The 22732-nt window shown below is 38.0% G+C and overlaps 1 protein-coding gene across 1 annotated transcript; it reads right to left on the reverse strand.

The window, feature by feature from the left end:
- Window positions 1–1351: 1351 nt before the first annotated feature.
- Window positions 1352–16254, reverse strand: LOC127657793 (collagen triple helix repeat-containing protein 1-like). Its single transcript, XM_052146706.1, has 4 exons — window positions 16000–16254; window positions 4063–4281; window positions 3497–3713; window positions 1352–1566 (listed from the first exon to the last, which is right to left on the reverse strand). The coding sequence occupies exons 1-4, from the start codon at window positions 16114–16116 to the stop codon at window positions 1418–1420; spliced, it is 702 nt and encodes a 233-aa protein (XP_052002666.1). The 5' UTR covers window positions 16117–16254; the 3' UTR covers window positions 1352–1417.
- Window positions 16255–22732: the final 6478 nt, after the last annotated feature.

Here is a 22732-nt window from a genome sequence, read left to right on the forward strand (position 1 = left end):
TTCACTCACCAGTGATATTGTAGTATAGTGGTGGAGTATTCATCAGCGAGATCCTTCACTGTGTGTTGAGAGTAAAATTTGTTCCTTTGTAATCTGTTTAAGGATGAGATCCATGCAATCCATTTCTCTATAATGTCTCTTAATACCCTTTCTATTCTTAACAGTCAGTTGTTGATCAAAAAACAACAAAAAATAAACCTTTAATTCTAATCATGAATAACACAGGACTCAAATAGCTTTCTCTCATCGGTCTCATTTATATGGGCTCATTCTTTACAGAAATGCCGGTTTTATATTTACATTTATATTTATGCATTTGGCAGACGCTTTTATCCAAAGCGACTTATAGTGCATTTATTACAGGGACAATCCCCCCGGAGCAACCTGGAGTTAAGTGTCTTGCTCAAGGAGACAATGGTGTTGGCTGTGGGGATCGAACCGACAACCTTCTGCTTAACAGTTTAGTGCTTTAGCCCACTACGCCACCACCACTTAAACTTACAGTAAAAAACAATAATTGGGCATTCCCACAATTCCCTGCATGACCCATCATATTTCATTGTATTTGAAGGGAATAGTTATTGTGAGAAATATGAAATTGTACATGCTGTTCTGCTCTGTGCATGTGTTTCTGGCATTCCATGTGTGTTCAGTTGACCCCAGATGCAGGCTGCAGTGCGCACGATAGTGAGTATATATATTTAGCAACTGCTGACTGTTTTTCCTCTTTATCATGTTCCGCATACTTATTTCTGTGATCTGATTAAGGTCACACGCGTCCAACAAGGTCAACCGTAAAAGGCATCATGGCTGGAACATCTGTATATTGCCTCTTTCCTGTACACCCATTTTCTCCCCCTTGACCTTAGGCCTTATTACCGCTTTCCTATTGGCTGCTTATTGTCTCATGAAAAATATAAATGACATTTAATGACAGTCTACAAAGACTCAGACTCACGACTGCACCTCACTGGGCACGAACATAGACGGGACCGGGGAATTAGAGATCGCTGTTTCATTAGATCCAGTTATGTTTCTTCTTATTTTTAATATCAGCTATGTACATTGGGGTGTTCTGTGTTTTTTTGAAATTCTGAAATTTAAGTCATAATTCACTGAAAATCTTGCTTGACAACCCTGTTTACCATTAACCCTGTTTTCAGGTGAGGCGGGATCCTGTAGCACATTCTTTTCACAATGTTCTCTGTTCTTCATTACCATTATGTTTACCATTAACTTCTATTGAAAAGAGCAGCTTAATAACTCCTTTTGTCCACAGAAAAAAATAACAGCATACTGCTTTCAAAACAAATGAGGGTGAGTAAATGATGACAGAATTTTCTTTTTGGGTGTACTAGTCCTTTAATTAAAAGTGTTTGTGGAGGAGTCGTGATGTTTCTTGAAGATTGTGAGGGACTCAGCTGCTCAGAGGAAGTTCTTCTATGATCATCCTGGAAACAGAATTCCATCCAGTGGAAGCGTCGCCATGGGTATAGTCGCCACAGGTACCCAACCATATAGCAACATCTACCAAGCCTTTACGAACACCTTCACATAAACCTTCAACTGAAACAAGACCAATAAAACAATGGGTTAGTCAGTCAACAATCATGTTCTTGCTGCATCTGTTGAGAAAACTGGTTAAACTAGCCAAAAGCCTAAGCTGTTCTTCTAGCCTGGTCTGGTTTGATGAATTTAGATGGGTTTTGAGAGAGAAGCTTAAGACTAGCTAAAACCAGCAAACCACCTTTGTCTTCTGCAAAATTCTACTCTACACTTAAGACCATCTTGAACCAATAATACTGTAATAATATATATATTTTTTTAAATACAGAGATAAACAGACTTAATTTATTGTGCCCCGAGGGTAAATTATACGTTTATAAATACCCTTATCTGCTGTAATTAATACATATAAAACAATGTGTAGCATTTAGAAAGAAGAGACTTTCCTTGTAGCACAAGAGCTGTGGTGCATCACGGTTAGGAGAATAAGGGTGGGTTGCACTAATAAGGATACAATTAAGTAGAGTTTAGAGCAAATCCAGGGTTTGTTGACCTAAGTTTTATTTTAATTTGAGTTGTGTGGCACCTGTCACGGCTCCGGTGAGTTTGTTTGTTGTGTGTTGTGTGTTTTGTCTTTTTTCACTTCCTCATGTCTTTCAGGATTCCTACGAATCTTCTCCTGACTTCCACAATGCACACACTTGCCTACGAACACACTATTCATGGATTTGCCCATTGTGCAGCCATGGCGCGCACGCATCCTCAATCTCCTCCCCGCAAATACAGCCGGTGCCAGGATCCTCAGTCTTCGCCAACACAGTGGAAGTTAATATTTATTGTTAAGAAATCCTTTGAACTTTCCCTACCCTTGGGTCTCTTTGTCTCACTATTGCTCCATGACAGCGCAACTTAATTTGAAATACAGTTTAACAAATCAGAGATTAAACATTTAACCCATGATTAAAATGGTCACCGGCAATTCATTTTGTCCACCATGATGGATCCTGAACTTAGCTGTAGATCGTTGGTACACAGGAACGATCAAGAAAGTTAAGAAAATGTTGCAGCAGCATGTACAATTGTCACAAGCTTTAAAATATGGCATCATAATTTAAGAAAAATGGTCCACACGGGTCTCGGATCGACTGCCTCCCCTTGTTAGCGGCACTATTGGATGGGAAAGTGGGTAATCGCTCTGCCACCGAGATGAGTCTCCACACTCGTACACCGAATTTTAAAGCACACACTGCGGCCAATGGCCCAACAGTTCAGACCATAATAAACATAATTAATATGATAAATGTCTCTTAGAGGGCTGACATACAACACGTCCACTGTTCGTTTAATTAGTCATTCATGTTTAATTGTAGGTCCGTTTTTTTATTTAAAAGCAAATTTTAAATGAATCCCTAACTGAGATTTAAATAAGAGTTTAAAGTATTGGAGCAACAGGATTAAAGTTAATTCATATTTACTGTAAAAATTTTATCAGGATCAAATTGATGGTTAAAATGTAACCCTGATTATTTTTAAACTAGGTTTAAAGTTTTGTGCAACAAAATTATCCGATAAACCTTGATTTAATCTACATTTACGATTAATCCTAGTTGGTGTAACCCACCCTAATAGTTTAACTTTGCCAGGTCCATTTTTTAAAGAAAAACACCATGGGGTCATTAAATTATTTATTTATTTTTTTTATTATATAGGCTGCTTTTTGTGTCCCTCATTATCATATGCATAAATTAGCACATAAACTAGCTTGAAGTTCCACAATTCACTTCCGTCAGCTGTTAAATGGCGAATGCTTCCTTGTAGTAAAAAACTGTTAAGTGTTCCATTTTCACTACACTTCATATACTGCATGACTGAGTACATAGTGTATTTTATATGTGCATAGTGTACAGTGTGTCATTTGGGACACAGATCTAGTCTTGTCAGACTTACAGATCAGACGTCACTTGTCCAGAGTAAACGAGTTGTTTCTTACCTGATGTGGTTCTGTGTATGTTAATGGTGGAGTTGAGTTCTGGACTGCCCTGGTCCAGGTAAATGATGGACTCTATTGGCAGTGGCGCGGTGCATTCTGCCCCATTAAAAGTGAAGTACCAGCGCTGGCAACAAGCTGTCTTACACTTCAGCCTGAGAGATCCACTGAACAACACTCGTAAAGAGCTGTCTGCATGCTTCTTAGTGAATGTACACTCCTGAGGACAGCAACACAACACAATCTGATAAATGTGATGCCTTGGTCACACCAGCTCTTCTACAGAAGAATAAAACAAGAAATACTCTTATAAAAACAGTACTGTGGAGGTTCTATTGTACTTAGTGATCACCATCCATATTCATGTACCACAGTATTTATCTGTATAAACCAATTCTTCTTATATTCTGAATTTTGTACATCCTTGGAATTTACATGGTAGTTATTTCTGAAAATACCATGGTATTACCATAGAATATGTCCAAATATGTGTTACAATAGTACCACAAAAGCATCATGGTACTTTAGTGATACTAGAGATAAAAAATCCCAACGATATGGTTTCTTACAGTAATTTTCCCGAGGTCAATGCCGTAGTTGAGGGAGTTCCAGGCGCACTGCTTGTAATTGGGTTTCCATGGCTCTTCAAACTTCTCCGTCACACAGTCACCCTTCTGCCCTTTCACACCATCCCAACCAGGGACACCCGGAGAGCCCGGAATTCCATTAACACCTGGGTTTCCGTCTCTTCCCGGAGTGCCTGCAGGACCTTGGAGACAGGTGGAATACTGGTACACACGCAGGTGTGGTGTTAAAAGAGAATATTTTGGTAGTCATGAGTGTCATAAGAGGTTTTAAAAATCTCATACAACTCTAGAAAGTACTGTTAGTGTAATACTTCAGGAATGAGCTATAAAGAGTGTTCTAGTTACTAATGTAAATACCATCATATGGGTACACATATAACAATGAAACTTGTACAGTTCAATCCATTTATGCATTTTATTACTTTTGGAGATTGAATTGGATTGAGAGTCACTACTGGTCACTATGAATGTGATTCATTATGTACTTCTTGAAATGACTTAAATTGGGACAGGGCATTCAATGATACCACCAACTCAGTATAGGAAACCAACACAAGCATAATAAAAATTTCCTAGATTTGGATTATTGTTATAAAAAGTAGACGCTCCAAATAATTATCTAACAGAACAGTATTTATACACTGTAGATAATACATGACATTTTGGAAGGCAAGAATGCAAAATCTCTTAAAAAAAAAAAAAAAAAGAGAGATTTTAGAACAGGTTTCAGACTAGAACACGTTAACATCACTGTTGTTAAAGTTCAAGTCTGAAACCTGTTCTAAAAAAAGAAAAAACATAACCAAGCCTGGAACGGTATGATAACTGTTCGGGAATATGGTCTAAAACAGGGCAACTCAACTTTGGAAATCTCAGGGGCCACAAAGCTGGATCCCTGTACCTTCAAGGGCTGCACTCTTAATTTTCATAAATTATATATATATACACATACAGTATCTCACAAAAGTGAGTACACCTCTCACATTTTTGTAAATATTTGATTATACCTTTTCATGTGACAACACTGAAGAAATGACACTTTGTTACAATGTAAAGTAGTGAGTGTACAGCTTGTATAACAGTGTAAATTTGCTGTCTCCTCAAAATAACTCAACACACAGCCATTAATGTCTAAACCGCTGGCAACAAAAGTGAGTACACCCCTAAGTAAAAATGTCCAAGTTGGGCCCAATTAGCCATTTTCCCTCCCCGGTGTCATGTGACTTAGTGTTACAAGGTCTCAGTTTTGAATGGGGAGCAGGTGTGTTAAATTTGGTGTCATTGCTCTCACACTCCCTCATACTGGTCACTGGAAGTTCAACATGTCACCTCATGGCAAAGAACTCTCTGAGGATCTGACAGAAATTATTGTTGCTCTACATAAAGATGGCCTAGGCTATAAGAAGATTGCCAAGACCCTGACACTGAGCTGCAGCACAGTGGCCAAGATCATACAGCGGTTTAACAGGACAGGTTCCACTCAGAACAGGCCTCGCCATGGTCGACCAAAGAAGTTGAGTGCACGTGCTCAGCGGCATATTCAGAGGTTGTCTTTGGGAAATAGACGTATGAGTGCTGCCAGCATTGCTGCAGAGGTTGAAGGGGTGGGAGGTCAGCCTGTCAGTACTCAGACCATACGCCGCACACGGCATCAAATTGGTCTGCATGGCTGTCGTTCCAGAAGAAAGCCCCTTCTAAAGATGATGCACAAGTAAGCCTGCAAACAGTTTGCTGAAGACAAGCAGACTAAGGACATGGATTACTGGAACCATGTCCTGTGGTTTGATGAGACCAAGATAAACTTATTTGGTTCAGATGGTGTCAAGCGCGTGGCGGAAACCAGGTGAGCAGTACAAAGACAAGTGTGTCTTGCCTACAGTCAAGCATGGTGGTGGGAGTGTCATGGTCTGGGGCTGCATAAGTGCTGCCGGCACTGGGGAGCTACAGTTCATTGAGGGAACCATGAAAACCAACATGTACTGTGACATATTGAAGCAGAGCATGATACCCTCCCTTCGGAGACTGGGCCGCAGGGCAGTATTCCAGCATGATAACGACCCAAAACACACCTCCAAGACGACCACTGCCTTGCTTAAGAAGCTGAGGGTGAAGATGATGGACTGGCCAAGCATGTCTCCAGACCTAAACACTATTGAGCCTCTGTGGGGCATCCTCAAACGGAAGGTGGAGGAGCACAAGGTCTCTAACATCCACCAGCTCCGTGATGTCGTCATGGAGGATTGGGAGAGGACTCCAGTAGAGACCTGGGAAGCTCTGGTGAACTCCATGCCCAAGAGGTTTAAAGCAGTGCTGGAAAATAATGGTGGCCACACAAAATATTGACACTTTGGGCCCAATTTGGACATTTTTACTTGGGTGGTACTCACTTTTGTTGCCAGTGGTTTAGACATTAATGGCTGTAAGTTGAGTTATTTTGAGTGGACAGCAAATTTACACTGTTATACAAGCTATACACTCACTACTTTACAATGTAGCAAAGTGTCATTTATTCAGTGTTGTCACATGAAAAGGTATAATCAAATATTTACAAAAATGTGAGGGGTGTACTCACTTTTGTGAGATACTGTATATATATATATATATATATATATATATATATATATATATATATATATATATATATATATATATATATACTTAAATACTTATTTGTTTCTCATCCACACCTATTAAATCACTTCTGAAGACATACATACTGTAGATTGAACCACTGGAATTTTATGGATTATTTTTATGCTGCCTTTATGTGCTTTTTGGTGATTCAAAGTTCTGACAACCATTTAATTGCAGTGTATGGACCAACAGAGCTAATATATTCTAAAAATCGTTATTTGTGTTCTGCAGAAGAAAGAAAGTCATACACATCTGTGATGGCATGAAGAAATTATGAGACAATTGTATTTTTGGGTGAACTATCCCTTTTAGTAATTATTTTAAACATAAGGGGTGTAACAGCTCAATTTCCTTATATAGGCCTAGCTGTGGCGCAGCTCACAGCCTTCAGTGTTCTTCAGTGTGCCTTTTATTAACAGAACACACCTCAGTGTCCTGCAAATAGGGTCTAAAATGTACTTTTTGTTAATGTAATGAAAATCTGAGAAACATCTTTAAAAGATCAGATTTAAAAATTGGCTTAATCTTAAACATCTCAAAGACATCTGCTGAATGTCTTATTGACACCCGCCTTCCAGATTAAAATATGTATTTTACATATATAACTATATAATTTTAGAGATATTTACATTCCTATGACAATTAGCTGTTGTGTTAAACAGACAAGTTCTGTTGTCTGTGATAGTCAACTAACAAACACGAGTGTTCAACATCACATACACTAGAGATGTGTTCAAAAACAAGAGCGATCCATTATTGGCACCAAAAGTCCTTCAGTAAAGTGGCAAAGATTTGTTCACCCCCTTTAGCGTTTTGCACCGAAGTAGATAAATAAAAAGCATTTGCGTGAAGGCGTCGCCGTGCAGTTAAAACTGTTATTTTCCTTTAAATACTGTTGCCATGATGTACCTCTGATGAGCTATTCAAGAAATTGAACCGATTCGCGCCGTGCTGAGTGACTCTCGTGAGATTGCGAGCGCGTGTGTGTTTGATTGACAGACTGCGCGTGAGCGCACATGTACTGTGTATGAACGCGCACCCACACCGAGTCTCATAACATCAGCCATGCTTTGATAGTATTTTTTATTTATTTTATTATTCTTTTTTTATAACATCTCTTGCAGTGGAATTCCCTCAAGTGATTCAGTAATGTAGAGAACTAGCATAAATCCTCATGAAAATGGACACTTCACAATTCATTTTTGATATGCTGCTGATAAATATATTTATGATGATATCATAACGCGGGCCAAAAGATCACTCAAGGGCAGCATGCGGGCCGCAGGTTGAGTAGAGCCTGTCTAAAATGTATATTCTGGTCTCGAGTCGAGATACTGTATATTTCGGGTCACTCATCAAAGTAATTGATTTATTCACCAGTTTCATCGTCTGCCAGACGAAAATTGCTTAGCAAGCACCACTAATAAAACATTCCAATTATGATGAAAGTGTGAGTTGAGCTTATTAGGCCATGTCTAAAAAACAGCTCAATAATCCTGCAGGAAGAGTCAAAAATATCAAAAATGCATTTCAGTGAGCTCAGTATAATAAAGTTATGCCAGTGCACCGATGGGCAAGAAACTGGGCCAAAAGGCCAGGTGGAACAACCACGGCCTCTCCGATCATGCAGAAAATATGCATGCAAAATAGGCAATTTAGAGAGTTTTGTGTAAATGTGTATGCATTAGCGAGGCAATGATACACTAAACACTTACTCCTCAATATTCAAATGCTTCCAAATGTCCAGAATCGAATATGCAGCAATGCCATCCCATCGTGACAATCCAACCTTGTGCAAACAATAAAAGGCAGCGCAGGAGGTCTGGTTTTTAGCATAAAGTAGTGTTGCTGTCACCAGTGTTTCTTCTGCAAGAGTAATGAACACTCTAATCAACATGCCTGTGAGCAGAGAGCTGTGGAAATAAGGATCCTTAAATAGGTAATAAATCTTCCTGATACAGGCCAGAGGCAAGCCAGGAAGTAAAATGTATTCATATTTATAAGCTCGCAGAGCTGTGGCGCAGCTCACAGCCTTCAGTGTTCTTCAGTGTGCCTTTTATTAACAGAACACATCTCAGTGTCCTGCAAATAGGGTCTAAAATGTACTTTTTGTTAATGTAATTAAAATCTGAGAAACATCTTTAAAAGATCAGATTTTAAAATGGGCTTAATCAAAACATCTCAAAGACATCTGCTGAATGTCATATCGACACCCGCCTTCCAGATTAAAATATGTATTTTACATATTTAAATATATAATTTTAGAGATATTTATATTCCTATGACAATTAGCTGTTGTGTTTTTTTCTCTCGCAACAGTGATAAGTCTTTACTTAATTTATTTAAACTTAATATAAACTCATTTAAACTTAATTTAAACTTATATAAACTTAATTACCGTTTATAGTTAAAAACACTTAAACAAGCCTAAGATGGTTTGCGCACTGGAAATAAATGGAAAGAGATGTAGACAATGTAAAACACTATAAAGCAGTAATTCTTAAAAAAGTATCTATAATAATAGGACTTCCCTAGTGGCCAGCAGGGGTCATGCTATCAAGTTGGACTTTTATTTTGACATATAGTTTTGCGTTCTTGTCTAGTCTGTTTCTTGTTCCCTTCCTGATTGTTTCCAGCTGTGTCTTGTTTCTCCAGAAGTCTGCATGTGTATACAATACCCTGGTGTTTCATTGTTCATTTATTCCTTGTCATTATTTACTTGATTTGTGTCTCTTGGTTCCTGCTCTTGTTTCTTGTTATGCTGTGTTTATCAACTCTTCTTCTTGGTTCTGATCATAGACTTGTCAGAACCTGGTTACATAAAGCTTGACCAAACACTGGAACCCAGCAGAACACCCACCTCCTAATGGATCCAGCCACAGAAGTCTTGGCTCTTTGGCAAGAGACCAAGACAATTTATGAATACACTAAACTGTTTTGCACACTGGCCAGTGTATTAGATTGGGGAGACATTGCTCTGAAAGACATTTATCATTTAAACATTTATTGCTTAAATGAGCTGATTAAGTCTTGTCTGCCAGAAGGCAAATGTGAGCTCTCATTGGTGGAATACATTGACTACACCTTAAGGCTTGCGTTCTTCTCCTACACAGTGGGATATGACAGTAACTCTCCTGTGGCATCACTCGATGGAGGTGGCGAGTGTCAAGAGGAGGAGCGGTAGAAACAGAGGAGTCCCAACCTCAGAGGTCTCAACCTCAGTTGGTCCCATTATCTGTGTTCACTTCCTCGGGGGTCCCAGCTACGGTGGTCCCATCCTCAAAAGTCTCAACCCTGCTAGTCCCAGCTTCAATGGTCCTGTTGGTCAGACCCTCTGCATCCTTAGCTGCCTTGACCATTGAGCCCTCTGTGTCCCCATCTGCCTTGAGCACTGAGCTCTCAGCATCCCTGGATGTCTCGACTCCTGTGTCCCTAACTGCTTTTGCCACTGAGTCCTCTGTGTCCCCAACTGCCTTGACCTCTGAGCCCTCTGCTTCTCCAGCTGCCTTGACCTCTGCGACCCCAGCTGCCTTGACCACTGAGCCCTCTGCATCCCTGGCAGCCTTGAACTCTGTGTCCTGGCCGCCTTGAACTCTGTGTCCCCAGAGGCTCTGCCCTTTTGACCCTGCCAGAGACCCTTAATGCCTTGAACCTGCCAGAGTCCCCTCTTGAGTTGACCCTGTCAGAGTCCCCTGTTGCCTTGCTTTGTCTGCCCCTTGTCTCCTGGCATCCATCAGATCCTCGGTTTTCTCCTGCTGCCACGTCTGGTCCGTCCTGGTCTCCAGGCTGTCCACCGCATCACAGGTGGTCTCCTGCTACCTCGCCTGGTCCGCTCTGGTCTCCTAGTCACCTTTTAGCTCCGTCCGGGCTTCCCGGCCATCTGTCGACTACGCCCTGGCCTCCCAGATATTTTCTTCAATCTGTCCTGTTCTCACAGGACACATAACGTATGTGCAACATACAAATGTATTCCGTTAGCAGTATTTTTAATTGTTGATCTACAGTATGTAGCCAACATATGCATCAGACAAACTCTTTTGGAGGGTCTCTCTGTTTTTTTTTAGGATGCTGTGTCAAGCTAAATGTATTTTGAAACTGAAAGTTGCATCTCCACACCACTGCATTCTGATTGCCAAACTGTCAAGAATGCATCCTGTGTAACTGACCTGTTTGTGTGGTTTGTTGAGGTGTGCTGACTGCCCTCTCCTGACGTTGCTCTTTAAAACACAAAATTACATATACTTCAATTGCTCCAATGGTAGGAAAATACATTCTTTTATAACAGAATTTCCATACGGGTCAGAGGGCATGATTAATTGCTTTAATTTATTTAACATGTTATAATTAGGGCTTACAATCGATAAAAAATGCATCTGATTAATTACATGGTGTGCCGATTAATTAATCGAAATAATCTAAATGAATTGCATATGTAAATATTTGCTGGAAAGCCACTCAAATCACAATAATTATAGTTATTTTAACTATAAAATACAGTTATATATTTAACCACATTATAAAGAGTTATATTTAACCTCATTATAAATAATATAAATATTATAGAAATACTAATACAGATAATTTAACGCATTTATTGTGGCAGATGAGTAAAGCATTGATAAGACAATATAAAAATTGGCTTTGGAATCCAATATACTATTCATTCCCATATTATTGAACATAAGCATATGATTGGAAAACAGGCCACAGATATCCATTTGGCAATTGAATTTGTCCCTTTGTCTGAGATAGATTTGTTAAGGCTTGTCTAAGAACAATTCAGTAAACACATAAATCAGATGGATGCATTTGGAGTGTCCCACTTTGGCTGTGTCATGCCATAAACAGAGTTTTTTTGGTCGCTATGTCAAGTTTAACGTAGTTCGAAACTTCAAAAAACACGTCTTGAGATCCCTGCGTTCAGATTTGAGATCCATCAAGCTGTGTTTGACTACAAGAATGAGACTCGTGCTGTCGTTCTCTGTAAAAGATTGGTGTTGCCTAAACAGTTTCGCCTACTGCCTCCTTGAGAAAACAGGTGGTACTTCAAGCTTGAATAGCTCCGATGGTAGGAATATCCCTTATAGAGAGCAACATTGCCCGTACACTTATTTAGCCATCTGGTTTCTGGAAATATTTTTCCCTATCATTTCTTCCATTCACATAAAATCCTTCATGAAAGCGATGTAAGCCATGAACCGAACCAAACCAAACCAACCAGCTCCGAGGTAAATCACAACATCATAAACAATCAGACAAAAAGACAAATGTACAGGGCTGTGTACTTACTGTCTTTCATGAGGGCCGACTATAATCCCATGAAGCATTGCAAATGAATTACCTCGATGATTGGCTATTAAAGGCCCGATCAGAGGCTCTGCTATGAGAGCACAGGGAGACTTGATACTTCACCATTTGAACAGCTAGGTCTCAATGTCAACTGGGTGAAACACACACTCCCATCCAACAAATCTCCTTTTTGAGGGTTCAACTCGTTTAGTCCATTCATCAGTGTTTGTCTCAGTTTAAACTGGAGAAAGCATTTTCACTGAATTAATTTTAGAAAATTTTGGGTTTAATGACGGCAGCATCTGCGTCATACCGTTAGGTCTTTTACACATGAGACCTCTCCAGCGTTGGCTCAAATATCATGTGCTGCATCACGCCTGGTGCCAGGGGCTCATGCGCATCACCGTGACTTGCCGCCACTGTGAGGATGCACAAAAGGCATGTCCGTTTCCAACCAAAGCCTGTTATAACCTGTTATAATTTTAATACAGCTGCCTCTGTAGGCTGCTATCCAATTTACTCCCAATAGAAGTCACAAGCACTTCCAATAAGAATAAAACATCCCACCCTACCTCTGGTTTTGAAGGGGTTAATTTATACTGAGTGTATTATATGACTCATATACAGTACATCTTCAGATTAAGATTAACTTCCCATCTGGTTTTCACCATTTTGTGTTATTCATTTTCATACACACTTGAAGATACATTATAATAAGTCACCGCCTGACAGACCCCCGAACTCAAATACATATTCTTCTACATTTACATTTACATTTATGCATCTGACAGACGCTTTTATCCAAAGTGACTTACAGTGCACTTATTACAGGGACAATCCCCCCGGAGCAACCTGGAGTTAAGTGCCTTGCTCAAGGACACAATGGTGGTGGCTGTGGGGATTGAACCAGCAACCTTCTGGTTACCCCCTCTGTGCTTTAGCCCACTTCACCACCACCACTCACACTTCTAAGTCTTTATACCCTGGTTCATCTTAGGGTATGACGTTATGTAGTGCGGCGTGATGGGACTCACTTCAATGTCGAGTGAACTGAATCTATAGGGAATGTCTCCAGTTACACATGTAACCTCGGTTCTCTGAGATGAAGGGAACGACACATTGCAAAACTCGCCTGCTTATATAAGACAAATTCATGCCTAAAAGTGCTTATTAAATTCATGCCTAAAAGTGTTATTATACAAGGGCTTCAACTAGGTTGTCGGAGAAGGAATTCCCAAAGCGTTTCACTGCAGTGTCTCGTTCCCTTCATCTCAGGGAACCGAGGTTACATGTGTAACCAGAGACGTTTTCACTAGTGCCCACTATAGCACCTCTAGTGGCAATGCTGAGAATGCAACGCATACAGTCTGACATTATTTCGCAACACAAATATGCACGAAATTGTGCTTGCGGAACTTAAAGCATTTGTGTTCATATCCTTGCGTAGAGTACGTTTCAGGTCTTAGAAATGAAGTTATCAATCTCCACAATATCCACCATGTAGAATAAATTACTTTTGGTCCACCGAGTCTTGTAATGTTTTGTTTTAGCTTGAGGATTGGCATAGAAATGGTTCGCTGATAATGAGTGGACTATTCAAAGGTAAATTGTATTACTTGCTAATAAAGTGTAGATGTTCCACTGGCAAAATTGTTTAATAAAATTATGCAAAAATTTAATATCTAATTTGTCTTTGTATGGACCTCAGGAGACTTTAAAGCAATCAAGGCGTGAAATGAGCTATGCAATTTTTAACAGCTAACAGCTGTAAATTCAATTGACTTTGATGACTAATAGACAAAAGTGTAATGCTTACTGCAGATTGCAGAGTATATACTGTATATTGCTTAAAAAATATATTTTTGCTCTAATTATATATTTCAAATTTTGGCCAATATAGTAGGTTATCAGGGTATCCACACATACAGAAAATGTGGAAACTATGAACAATATATATAGTGTATAGTGCATAAATAGTATGAGTAGATTGATGTATGCTATTCTGCCCATAGCCAGAGCAAAATAAAGACTAACCTATAGTGGTATATTACAGCAGATTGGGAGATCTGTAAGTGTTAATTAAACTCTTGTTAACAATTAGCTAATTGGACTCTGTGACTTGTATATTTATGGCATCTGCAAAAATAAAACTGGCATTGTTCAGTATTGGCAACGACTTTAGCTAATAATAAGGAAACTTGCTGTCCACAATAAATCACAGTTTTAATATTGATTACTGAAAGAGGCAGAAATAAACACCATGTCTGAAACATTCATGAATATACTATACAAATCTAAAACATCTGAAGATTTAACAACCTCTTTCATATTGTTTAAAGTAATGTCTGGTCAATAAAACCAAGAGCTTCTAGAACTTTTGCATAGAAGGATAAGCCTCTCTTTAATATCTCAATATTTTCTCCAACACATCAGAGATTAAATGGAGAACAAATTAAGATTTTGCTGCTGCTGTCTCCTGCTTCTCAGATGTTTCAAAAGTTAAACAGTTCCAAGCAATCTCACACATCTCCTTTAAAGGGGACCTATTATACAAAATTCACTTTTACATGGTGTTTGTACATAAATGTGAGTCAGCAGTGTGTGTACACAACCACCCTACAATGTTAAAATTCCACCCACAATTCGTTCTTATATTTGTATTAATCAAATACAGTGTGTCAAAATGAACAGTTTTCCTTTCTGCTCTAAAGTGACGTCACGTTAGAGCAGGCCTCGCCCACGACTGGTGATGGACTCCACCCTATTATCATAGATCCTCCCCTGAGTGATCTACACACACACTTTTTGAATGAAATGTGCCCAAAACATAAAAAAATGTGTGTATGTTTGTGAAAATAATTTTGTGAATGAGTGTCAATATAAAGCAGGATTTTCCAAAAAATTTGATTCTCAAGCATGGATCAGATTTATATCTTGAAGATGTAAGTATCGCACTTTATATTATGTGAATGTTTGCAAATCGCCTTTCCGAATGTGCTTGTTAGCTAATTCCATGCGTAATGCAGGTAAAGTTACCATTGTCTCTGATTGTATTCACGGAGACCAGAGCTATGTCGTTATTTTTAACCCGAGAACGCTTACTGTCATTTACCATTTCCTCTGACTTTATTCACGAAGACCAGATAAACACACATATATATGTTCATACATATATGGCTGAACTCCGGTATTTACGCTGTCAGTCATTTTGGTTGTGATTTGTTGTTGCTGTTGTATCTGAAGCATGAGCTGTAAAGACACAGCTCTCTTCTGGAAAGGTGGCGGGTAGCAGCAGCTCATTTGCATTTAAAGAGACACACACGAAATCGCAGTGTTTTTGATTTCACCCAAAAAGAGGCATTTATAACAAGGTATAATAACTTATCTGTAGGATATTTTGAGTTGAAACTTCAGACACATTCTGGGGACACCTGAGACTTATATTATATCTTGTAAAAAGGGGCATAATAGGTCTCCATAGTTTCAGATAGGTTTCAGATAGGCAAGATTCAGATAGGCTATCAACAATGTCTCAAACTGTGCTCAGATTTGCCAAGAGACGAAAGTCTGCAATGAATAGCAAGAGATTTAAAAATAAACTCAAATATTTCTCAACACATTTTTCAGAGACCCATCTATCTGAGCTATGCCATCCACAATAATTGTATATCTCTATACTCTCAACAATTGTCAACAATTATCCTTCCAGAGGAATAAAAGGGCAAACATGAAGATTACCAAAATATCTGTAAGTCTTAATTGTTTCTCATAGACAGAAATGAGACTTTTTTTTTAACAGTAAAACCTTTCTCAACAAATCTCCTGCACTCCTTTAGTCTCCTGTGCTTTAAAAGAGCAATCTCTAAGCAATAAAACTTTACTCTGGGTATATAAATTGGTTAGATACACTATTACACTCAAAATTGCATTCAAGTTATCTTGCCCTTTAAGGTTAATATTTTAAAAACAAATAAGTAAAAATAAATAATGTCATACTTTCTCCACGTAATCGACATCCTTCTGGCGCAGACCTCTATTTTTGAATTTTTCCGCCCCTTGGCAAAAAAATAATAAGCAGAAGATGATCAATACTTGTGTCTTGAGCTGCCCCATATCTGAAGTGAGCAGTCAGAGAGCACTACAGCTGCCGTTTGTGTTTGACAAGAGAGAGAGAGAGAGAGAGAGAGAGAGAGAGAGAGAGAGCGAGCAGATGTATGCTCTCCAGGGACCAATTATTCCCAGACAACTACTTAACGTTCTTCCACATGCAGGGGTGGACTGGGACTAAAAAGTGGCCCTGGACTTTCTGGCCCAGAGCTGCCAACCAATCCCGCCCGCCCCGCAACACACCACACCATAACACACTGGCTCATTGATTTCATTTTCTGGCTCAATTTCAAATTTTTGTGTCAAATAAAAAGACATTTCTACTGACTGCTAGTCATAACAATGGGCCCCACCAGTGAAAACATTTAAATCATTTTTTAAACATATAAAATCACTGTAAATGTGATAAGTGGATTTTTTTTAGAGAAAGCACTAAAAATAAGGTAACAAATGTTTTTTTGGTATCAAAATGTACATGAAAGTACAATATGGAATAATAGTGTTCAAAACAGTGTTACTATAAATGCAAACTTTAATACAGTGAAAAAGACACGCTATTAGCATAACATAAATATATAAATAAATAAAAAATTCCAACATTGTTTTGAAAGTCCATGTACTAAAATAAAATATTTGATGCCATGAGTGTACCTTCATTTACAATTACTATTATTTTGAATGGCCATGGAAAATAATGTGATCATTTTACCTGATGAACTTTCACCTTTTTATGACCCTTTAAGCTTCGCAGAGCTAATGTGTGCTTCTAAATCACTTGCACCTTAAATGCCAGCTATATATGTCATACATTCTGCTTCCCGCGGATCTGTGAATTTTTTTAGCTAATATTTTGTAAATGTGCACTTTTGTTTAGGCATTGTTTCCACTCATCTGTCATTTGCTGCTTCTGTCAAGCAACCGTTTGATGCCGAACACAACAGCGCTCCGCGCTTACACAGAGAGATCGACAGGCAGGAATTTGGCCAATAGTTGCTGCAAGCCTCTTATAATCGACCGATTGGTGTACGAGAAGGCAGGACTTACAAAGAGGGGTTAAAGCAATGCAAATATGCTTATTCATTTGAATTTTGAGACTTCCTTTCTGCTGGGTTTTCCTTGCACAATCCATATGTAACTTTGAGTAGTAAAAGCAGCTACCACTATATCATTTGTAAATAATTTTTATACTATATTCATCCCATACACCCTGAACAAATGCACACAGAACAGGATTAAAATTATGGGCATCAGTATTGAACTACTCATTGATGACTAAATATTAAGAAATCCTCTGGTTAGAGTTCAAGGCTCTGTGTATTGGAGCCTTATTGCCATTTGATACTGCCTTGTAAAAAGAATATATGCAAGCCGATTTGAACCAGCAGTATAATGTAATTTGTAACGTATTTCGTTACATTACTCAAGGTCAGTAACATACAAATACTTTGGATTACTCCTTCAGCACTGGTAGATTTACTAGAAAAATGTAATTAATTAAATTATTTTCTTGATAAAAAAAAATATGATCATGCCTGGTAACATGAGCATGTAAAATGACTAGAAATAGCATTTTAGCTTAGCGTAAAGCTAACAATTTACACAAGGATTATTTGTATTTCTTGAACTTCAAACTCACTTCTCTGCCTGCTCATATGAATGTAACACATCATAAGAAAGTGTTTCACCGCTGTTCAAATGCACTTTTGATCGCATCATTTATATGTATAAATGTTTTCCATCTGAATGGACTAAATATTAAATGAAACAAATGACAATAAAATGCAAAGTAATCCAAATACGTTTTGAATGTAACTGTATTCTAAATACCAATGATTTAATTTGTAACTGTAATGGAATACAGTTACTTACATTTTATATTTTAAATACGTATTCCCATTACTTGTATTTTGTTACTACCCTGCACGTAGCATACGCAGACTGCGAAGACTGCCTATTGATTTCATTGCAATTTTTTCAATACTTATTTTATCCTCTGAAATAATTTACAATGGCTACAAAGTGCAATGCTCAATCAGTTTAGATACTGCACAATTTGATCTGGCTTGAACAAGCTTGGTTATGTAATGCGAATGGTAAAATATACACTTCTATCATGTGCCATGTCATTCGCTACAGTAAAAGTGTTTTGATGTCATAAAATAGCATTGTGTGAGGAACAGGGTAAAAAGTAAGTGTTTATGAACTGATAATCTGCCATTTTACTCGTGATTTGTGTGAAAGGGAATAAATGTTGTTATTATAGTAGTGCCTCTAGTGTTCAATTCACCAGGAAACTGCTGCGATACGTACAACAAGCCATGTTAATGTAAGCATAGTTACGTTGAGACCAGGTTGAATAAAAGTCCATATGACTTGTGTGCTACATACCAAATCTTCTAAAGCCATACTTTATGATAGCTTTGAGTGATAAACAGACCAAAATTTTATCTGAAATCGCTAATTTTATATTTGTTTGTTTTTTGTTTCTTCACAGCCATGGTCCCCATGAACTGTTATTGTATATAAAAATAGCAGCAAACAGGATTAAAAAGATATGAGAGTGAGGAAACAATGGCATACATTTAAATTTATGTAAAAAAGGATTAATTTTGTAATCATGTCAAACTTTAAGCTTATAATCTTCAACCAATGCTATGTAGTATATTGGTAAACTTCAGTGTTAGAAAGTTAGATTTCCTTTGACTTTTCAAATCTAAAACAAGCCCCTCATTCAATATTCCCATCTCCCTCCATTTTTCCTGAACGACAGCCCCTGGCGACATCCCAAGGCTGGGAGAGGAACAAGATATGTTTGCATACTGTACAGAGCTCTGTTTCTCTGTACTGGAGGTCTTACTCTCTGCCTGAATGAGGTCTTTTTCCTCACATCACAGCCTTCTATTCATCGAGCTCTTTTGAGGCACTGTAAATATGAACAGTTTTTTATTTCTCAAATGAAGAATTTAAACTGCTTTCCATCATAAAGTAAATGATCTGCTCGGCGACTAGCCAGTTACTGCAGGGCACAAGGCTTTTCGTAATACTTTCTGAGGCTCATTGTTCAATTTTGTGTGGTTTACTTCCAAACGTGTAAAAGGGAGGAATGGGGTAAGTTGTGTCACTTTTTGTCCTTTAATCATTAGGAGAAATGAGACAGAAAGATATAGTTCACCCAAATATTTTTATTATTTAATCATTTACTCACCCTCATGCCATCCCAGATGAGTATTAATACATTTTTTTCTGCAAATGCAAATTGTATGTTCATACAATGCAAGTGAATGGGTGCCAACATTTTGACTCTCCAAAAAGCACAGAAAAGCAGCTTAAAAGTTATCCATAGGACTCCAGTGTTTTAATCCATATCATCTTCAGAAGTGATAAGATGAGTGTGGGTGAGAAACAGATCAATATTTAAGTCCTTTTTTACTTGAAATTCTTCTCCCTGCTCAGTGGTGTGCGATATGCATTAAGAATGTGAATAACCAAAAACACAAGAAGAAAAATGAGAAAGTGATCTGTTTCTCACCAACACTCATCTTATCACTTCTGAAAATATTGATTTAACCACTGGAGTCATAAGGATTACTTTTATGCTGACTTATGTGATTTGCTAGCTTAAACATTTTGGCACCCATTCACTTTCATTGTATGGACCAAAAGAGCTGAGATTTTCTTTTAAAATCTTCATTTGAGTTTAACAGATGAAAGAAAGTCTTACACATCTGGCATGAGGGTAAGTAAATGAGAAAATTTTAATTTTTGGGTGCACTATTCCTTTAAGAACAAAGAATATGTCTAATTATATTTCAGGTGGTCTGCTTTAAAATCCTGTCATTATTTATATGTCGTTCCTATGTTATTTTACAGTTATAGCCTCAGTTACCTTTCATTTTCAGTGTATGGAAAAATATGCAATGAACGTGAATGGTGACTGAGACAGTCTACATTTCTAAAATCTCCTTTTGTATTTCACTACAGCTTAAATGTCACACTGGTTTAGAATAATTTGAGTTTGACTAAATGCTGACAGAATTTTCATATTTGGGTGAACTATCTTTTTAAGAGATGATAAGGATCACCACAACACTTATTCCATGCTTGTACTGCAGATGGCAATGTGGACCATTGAATCTCGGCTAAACTAAGAAACTCAAGTCTGTTGAATAATGTTCAGTATATTCATAGACAGATTCTTTGTGTGTTATGACAGCACATCACTGTGCATCATACATCACTTTCACACTGAACAATGTCTCCCATCCATCTGCTCGGGTCACTGGATGCACTGAATACAGATGGAGGTGAAGTGATATGCCGTCCCCATGGTTACCAACTTAACTGACGATGAAGCACTAATAGAGATCCTGAATGGGAAGAAATCTTGATGTCTACGTTTTTCACATCATTTGATAGAGAGGCAAACAGACCCTAACGAAACAATTACTGTGGCAGTACCATGGTGGTATCAGATAGTTATATCATGGTATTTTGATATATACCATGGCACTGAATAGTTATGCTCATGTACCTTGGTATTCACATGTCACTTGAAGGTATTTCAATTACCATGGTACATGTAAAAAAAATGGTAATACCGTGATTCAAACACAAAACACTTGGTATTTTCATGCTACGTTTCCAAAAGCATGGTATAGCTCTAGTATATTTCAGATTAAAACATTGTGTAACCATGGTACTGTGCGTTGAATTAAAATATGGTATTAGTATGGTACATGTACAAAAACATGATATTACCAAGGTACCTCTTCAAAAAACATGGTATAACTAAGGTACATGTAAAAAACAAAAAAATACAAAATGACCTAGGTACATGTCCTAAAACATGGAATTACTATGATACATGTCCAAGAACATGGTATTACAAAGGTACCATATCCTTAAACACTTGGTAATACCATGGTGCTTTTTGTATGTGGAGGCATAATCTCTATCCAGTAATGAATTGTAATGAGAGCAGTATAAACACTGGGGGGCAACAGCATCATGCTGTGTCTGTGCAGCTGTCAGATTGGCTGATTGTTTTGTGGATTTCTGCACACAGACTTGAAACAGCCAGGCTGATATACAGGGACTTTCCTCTCTCTCTCCTGCTCCATGAAGAGTCAGACTCAAAATAAAGTAGATCTTTAAATGAATCTCCCCATGATCTTAATTAAGATTCATAGCTTCAGGACTTTTAGAATTATGGTGGTTAAATAAAACAATAAGCCACTTGAAACTTTTTTTTAGCCTCAGTTATAGCAAGACATGAAGCACAGAGCCTAAACCATGGCAAAAACCAATATGGTAGAATATTGTATAAAGCAAGCCATTAACGTTCCCATTCATCTCAATGGCAGTTGCTCGGCTGGCATGTGCAGTCCCAGAAGTTCACAATCGGTCAATAGTGAAACGTAAAAAAATAATAATGCCATTTTATGATTTTTTTGTTGCTTGCAGCAAATTTTGATCCATCAGAAAGAACGCATGTCCAATTCGGATGGCAGTTTATAGAAAAACATGCTTATTGTGTGTAGTTACGGTATCTACTGGCAGGTGCTGACTACCAATACAATTTAGAGAATTAGAAAAAGGACCATTGGTTTTATAGTGATGGGGTAAACCATGGAGTTCCATGTCCTAAAAAAAACCCCTCACAGTATTACCATGGTGCGCACATAAAAAACACCGTACTAATGTATTATATGCCCAAAAACATGGTATTATCATGGTACATGCTCACCAAAAAACATGGTATTACCATGGTATGTGTAAAACCACAACAGCAAAAACAAGTTAACAAGTAAAAACAATGGTACTTGTCTAAATACATGGTATAACTATGGTACATGTTCAAAAAACATGATATTACCATAGCATATGTTCAGGAAACATGGTATTAGCCTTCAACTTGTCCAAAACATGGTAAAACCATGGTGTTCGACTAAAAACATGATAGGACCAATGTACTTCACCAAAAATATGGTATTACCATGGTACTTGTGCAAATAATCATAGTATTACCATGGCACATGCCCAAAAAACATGGTAATATCATGGTACTTGTCTCAAAAACCCAAAATGTTATAATTATGGTACATGTCTAAAGACATGGCATTACTATGGTACATGTCAAATTAAAACATGGTATAACCTTATATCCCATTTATGTTTAAATATGGACCTTGTCTAGTCGAAGAGCTTTGATGATTGGCTTGTTAACTGATGTGTCATCCGCCCGTGAGTTAACAAGCTGCTGTGATATCACCTTCTGCAAACTCATTTCAAAACAATGCCTCATGTAGACTGGAAGCAGGCTTCAGTCGCCTGCAGTGCTTTTAGTTCGTTCGGAAGAAAAGAAGGTTGGCAATAAGCATGTACAGGCTTTCATGGTGTTGCATAATATTTTAAATATTTGCATTGACGTTTCGGAAATATTTATGAATATTTATGCAGAGATGCAAAACATAGCCTCAGGCCAGTATATTGAAGGTTTGACACTAACAGTTTTACCTGAACGCCACATGAGTTTAACAATCAAAAGAAGGTGGGCCGGAAAAAAAACATATTGGGAACTTGCTTTGTCAGATGCCCAGAGTTAAAAAGGAAGCCAATTTTT

This window comes from Xyrauchen texanus, chromosome 17 (genome assembly GCF_025860055.1).
Source record: "Xyrauchen texanus isolate HMW12.3.18 chromosome 17, RBS_HiC_50CHRs, whole genome shotgun sequence".
Lineage (NCBI taxonomy): Eukaryota > Metazoa > Chordata > Actinopteri > Cypriniformes > Catostomidae > Xyrauchen > Xyrauchen texanus.

Coding starts and splice junctions, on each gene's coding strand:
- LOC127657793 (XM_052146706.1), bottom strand. CDS start 16,116: ATGGGGCAGCTCAAGACACAAGTATTGATCATCTTCTGCTTATTATTT. Junction 3,714..4,062: donor TTGACCTCGGGAAAATTACT/GTAAGAAACCAT, acceptor TGCTGTCCTCAG/GAGTGTACATTCACTAAGAA. Junction 1,567..3,496: donor CATACACAGAACCACATCAG/GTAAGAAACAAC, acceptor GTCTTGTTTCAG/TTGAAGGTTTATGTGAAGGT.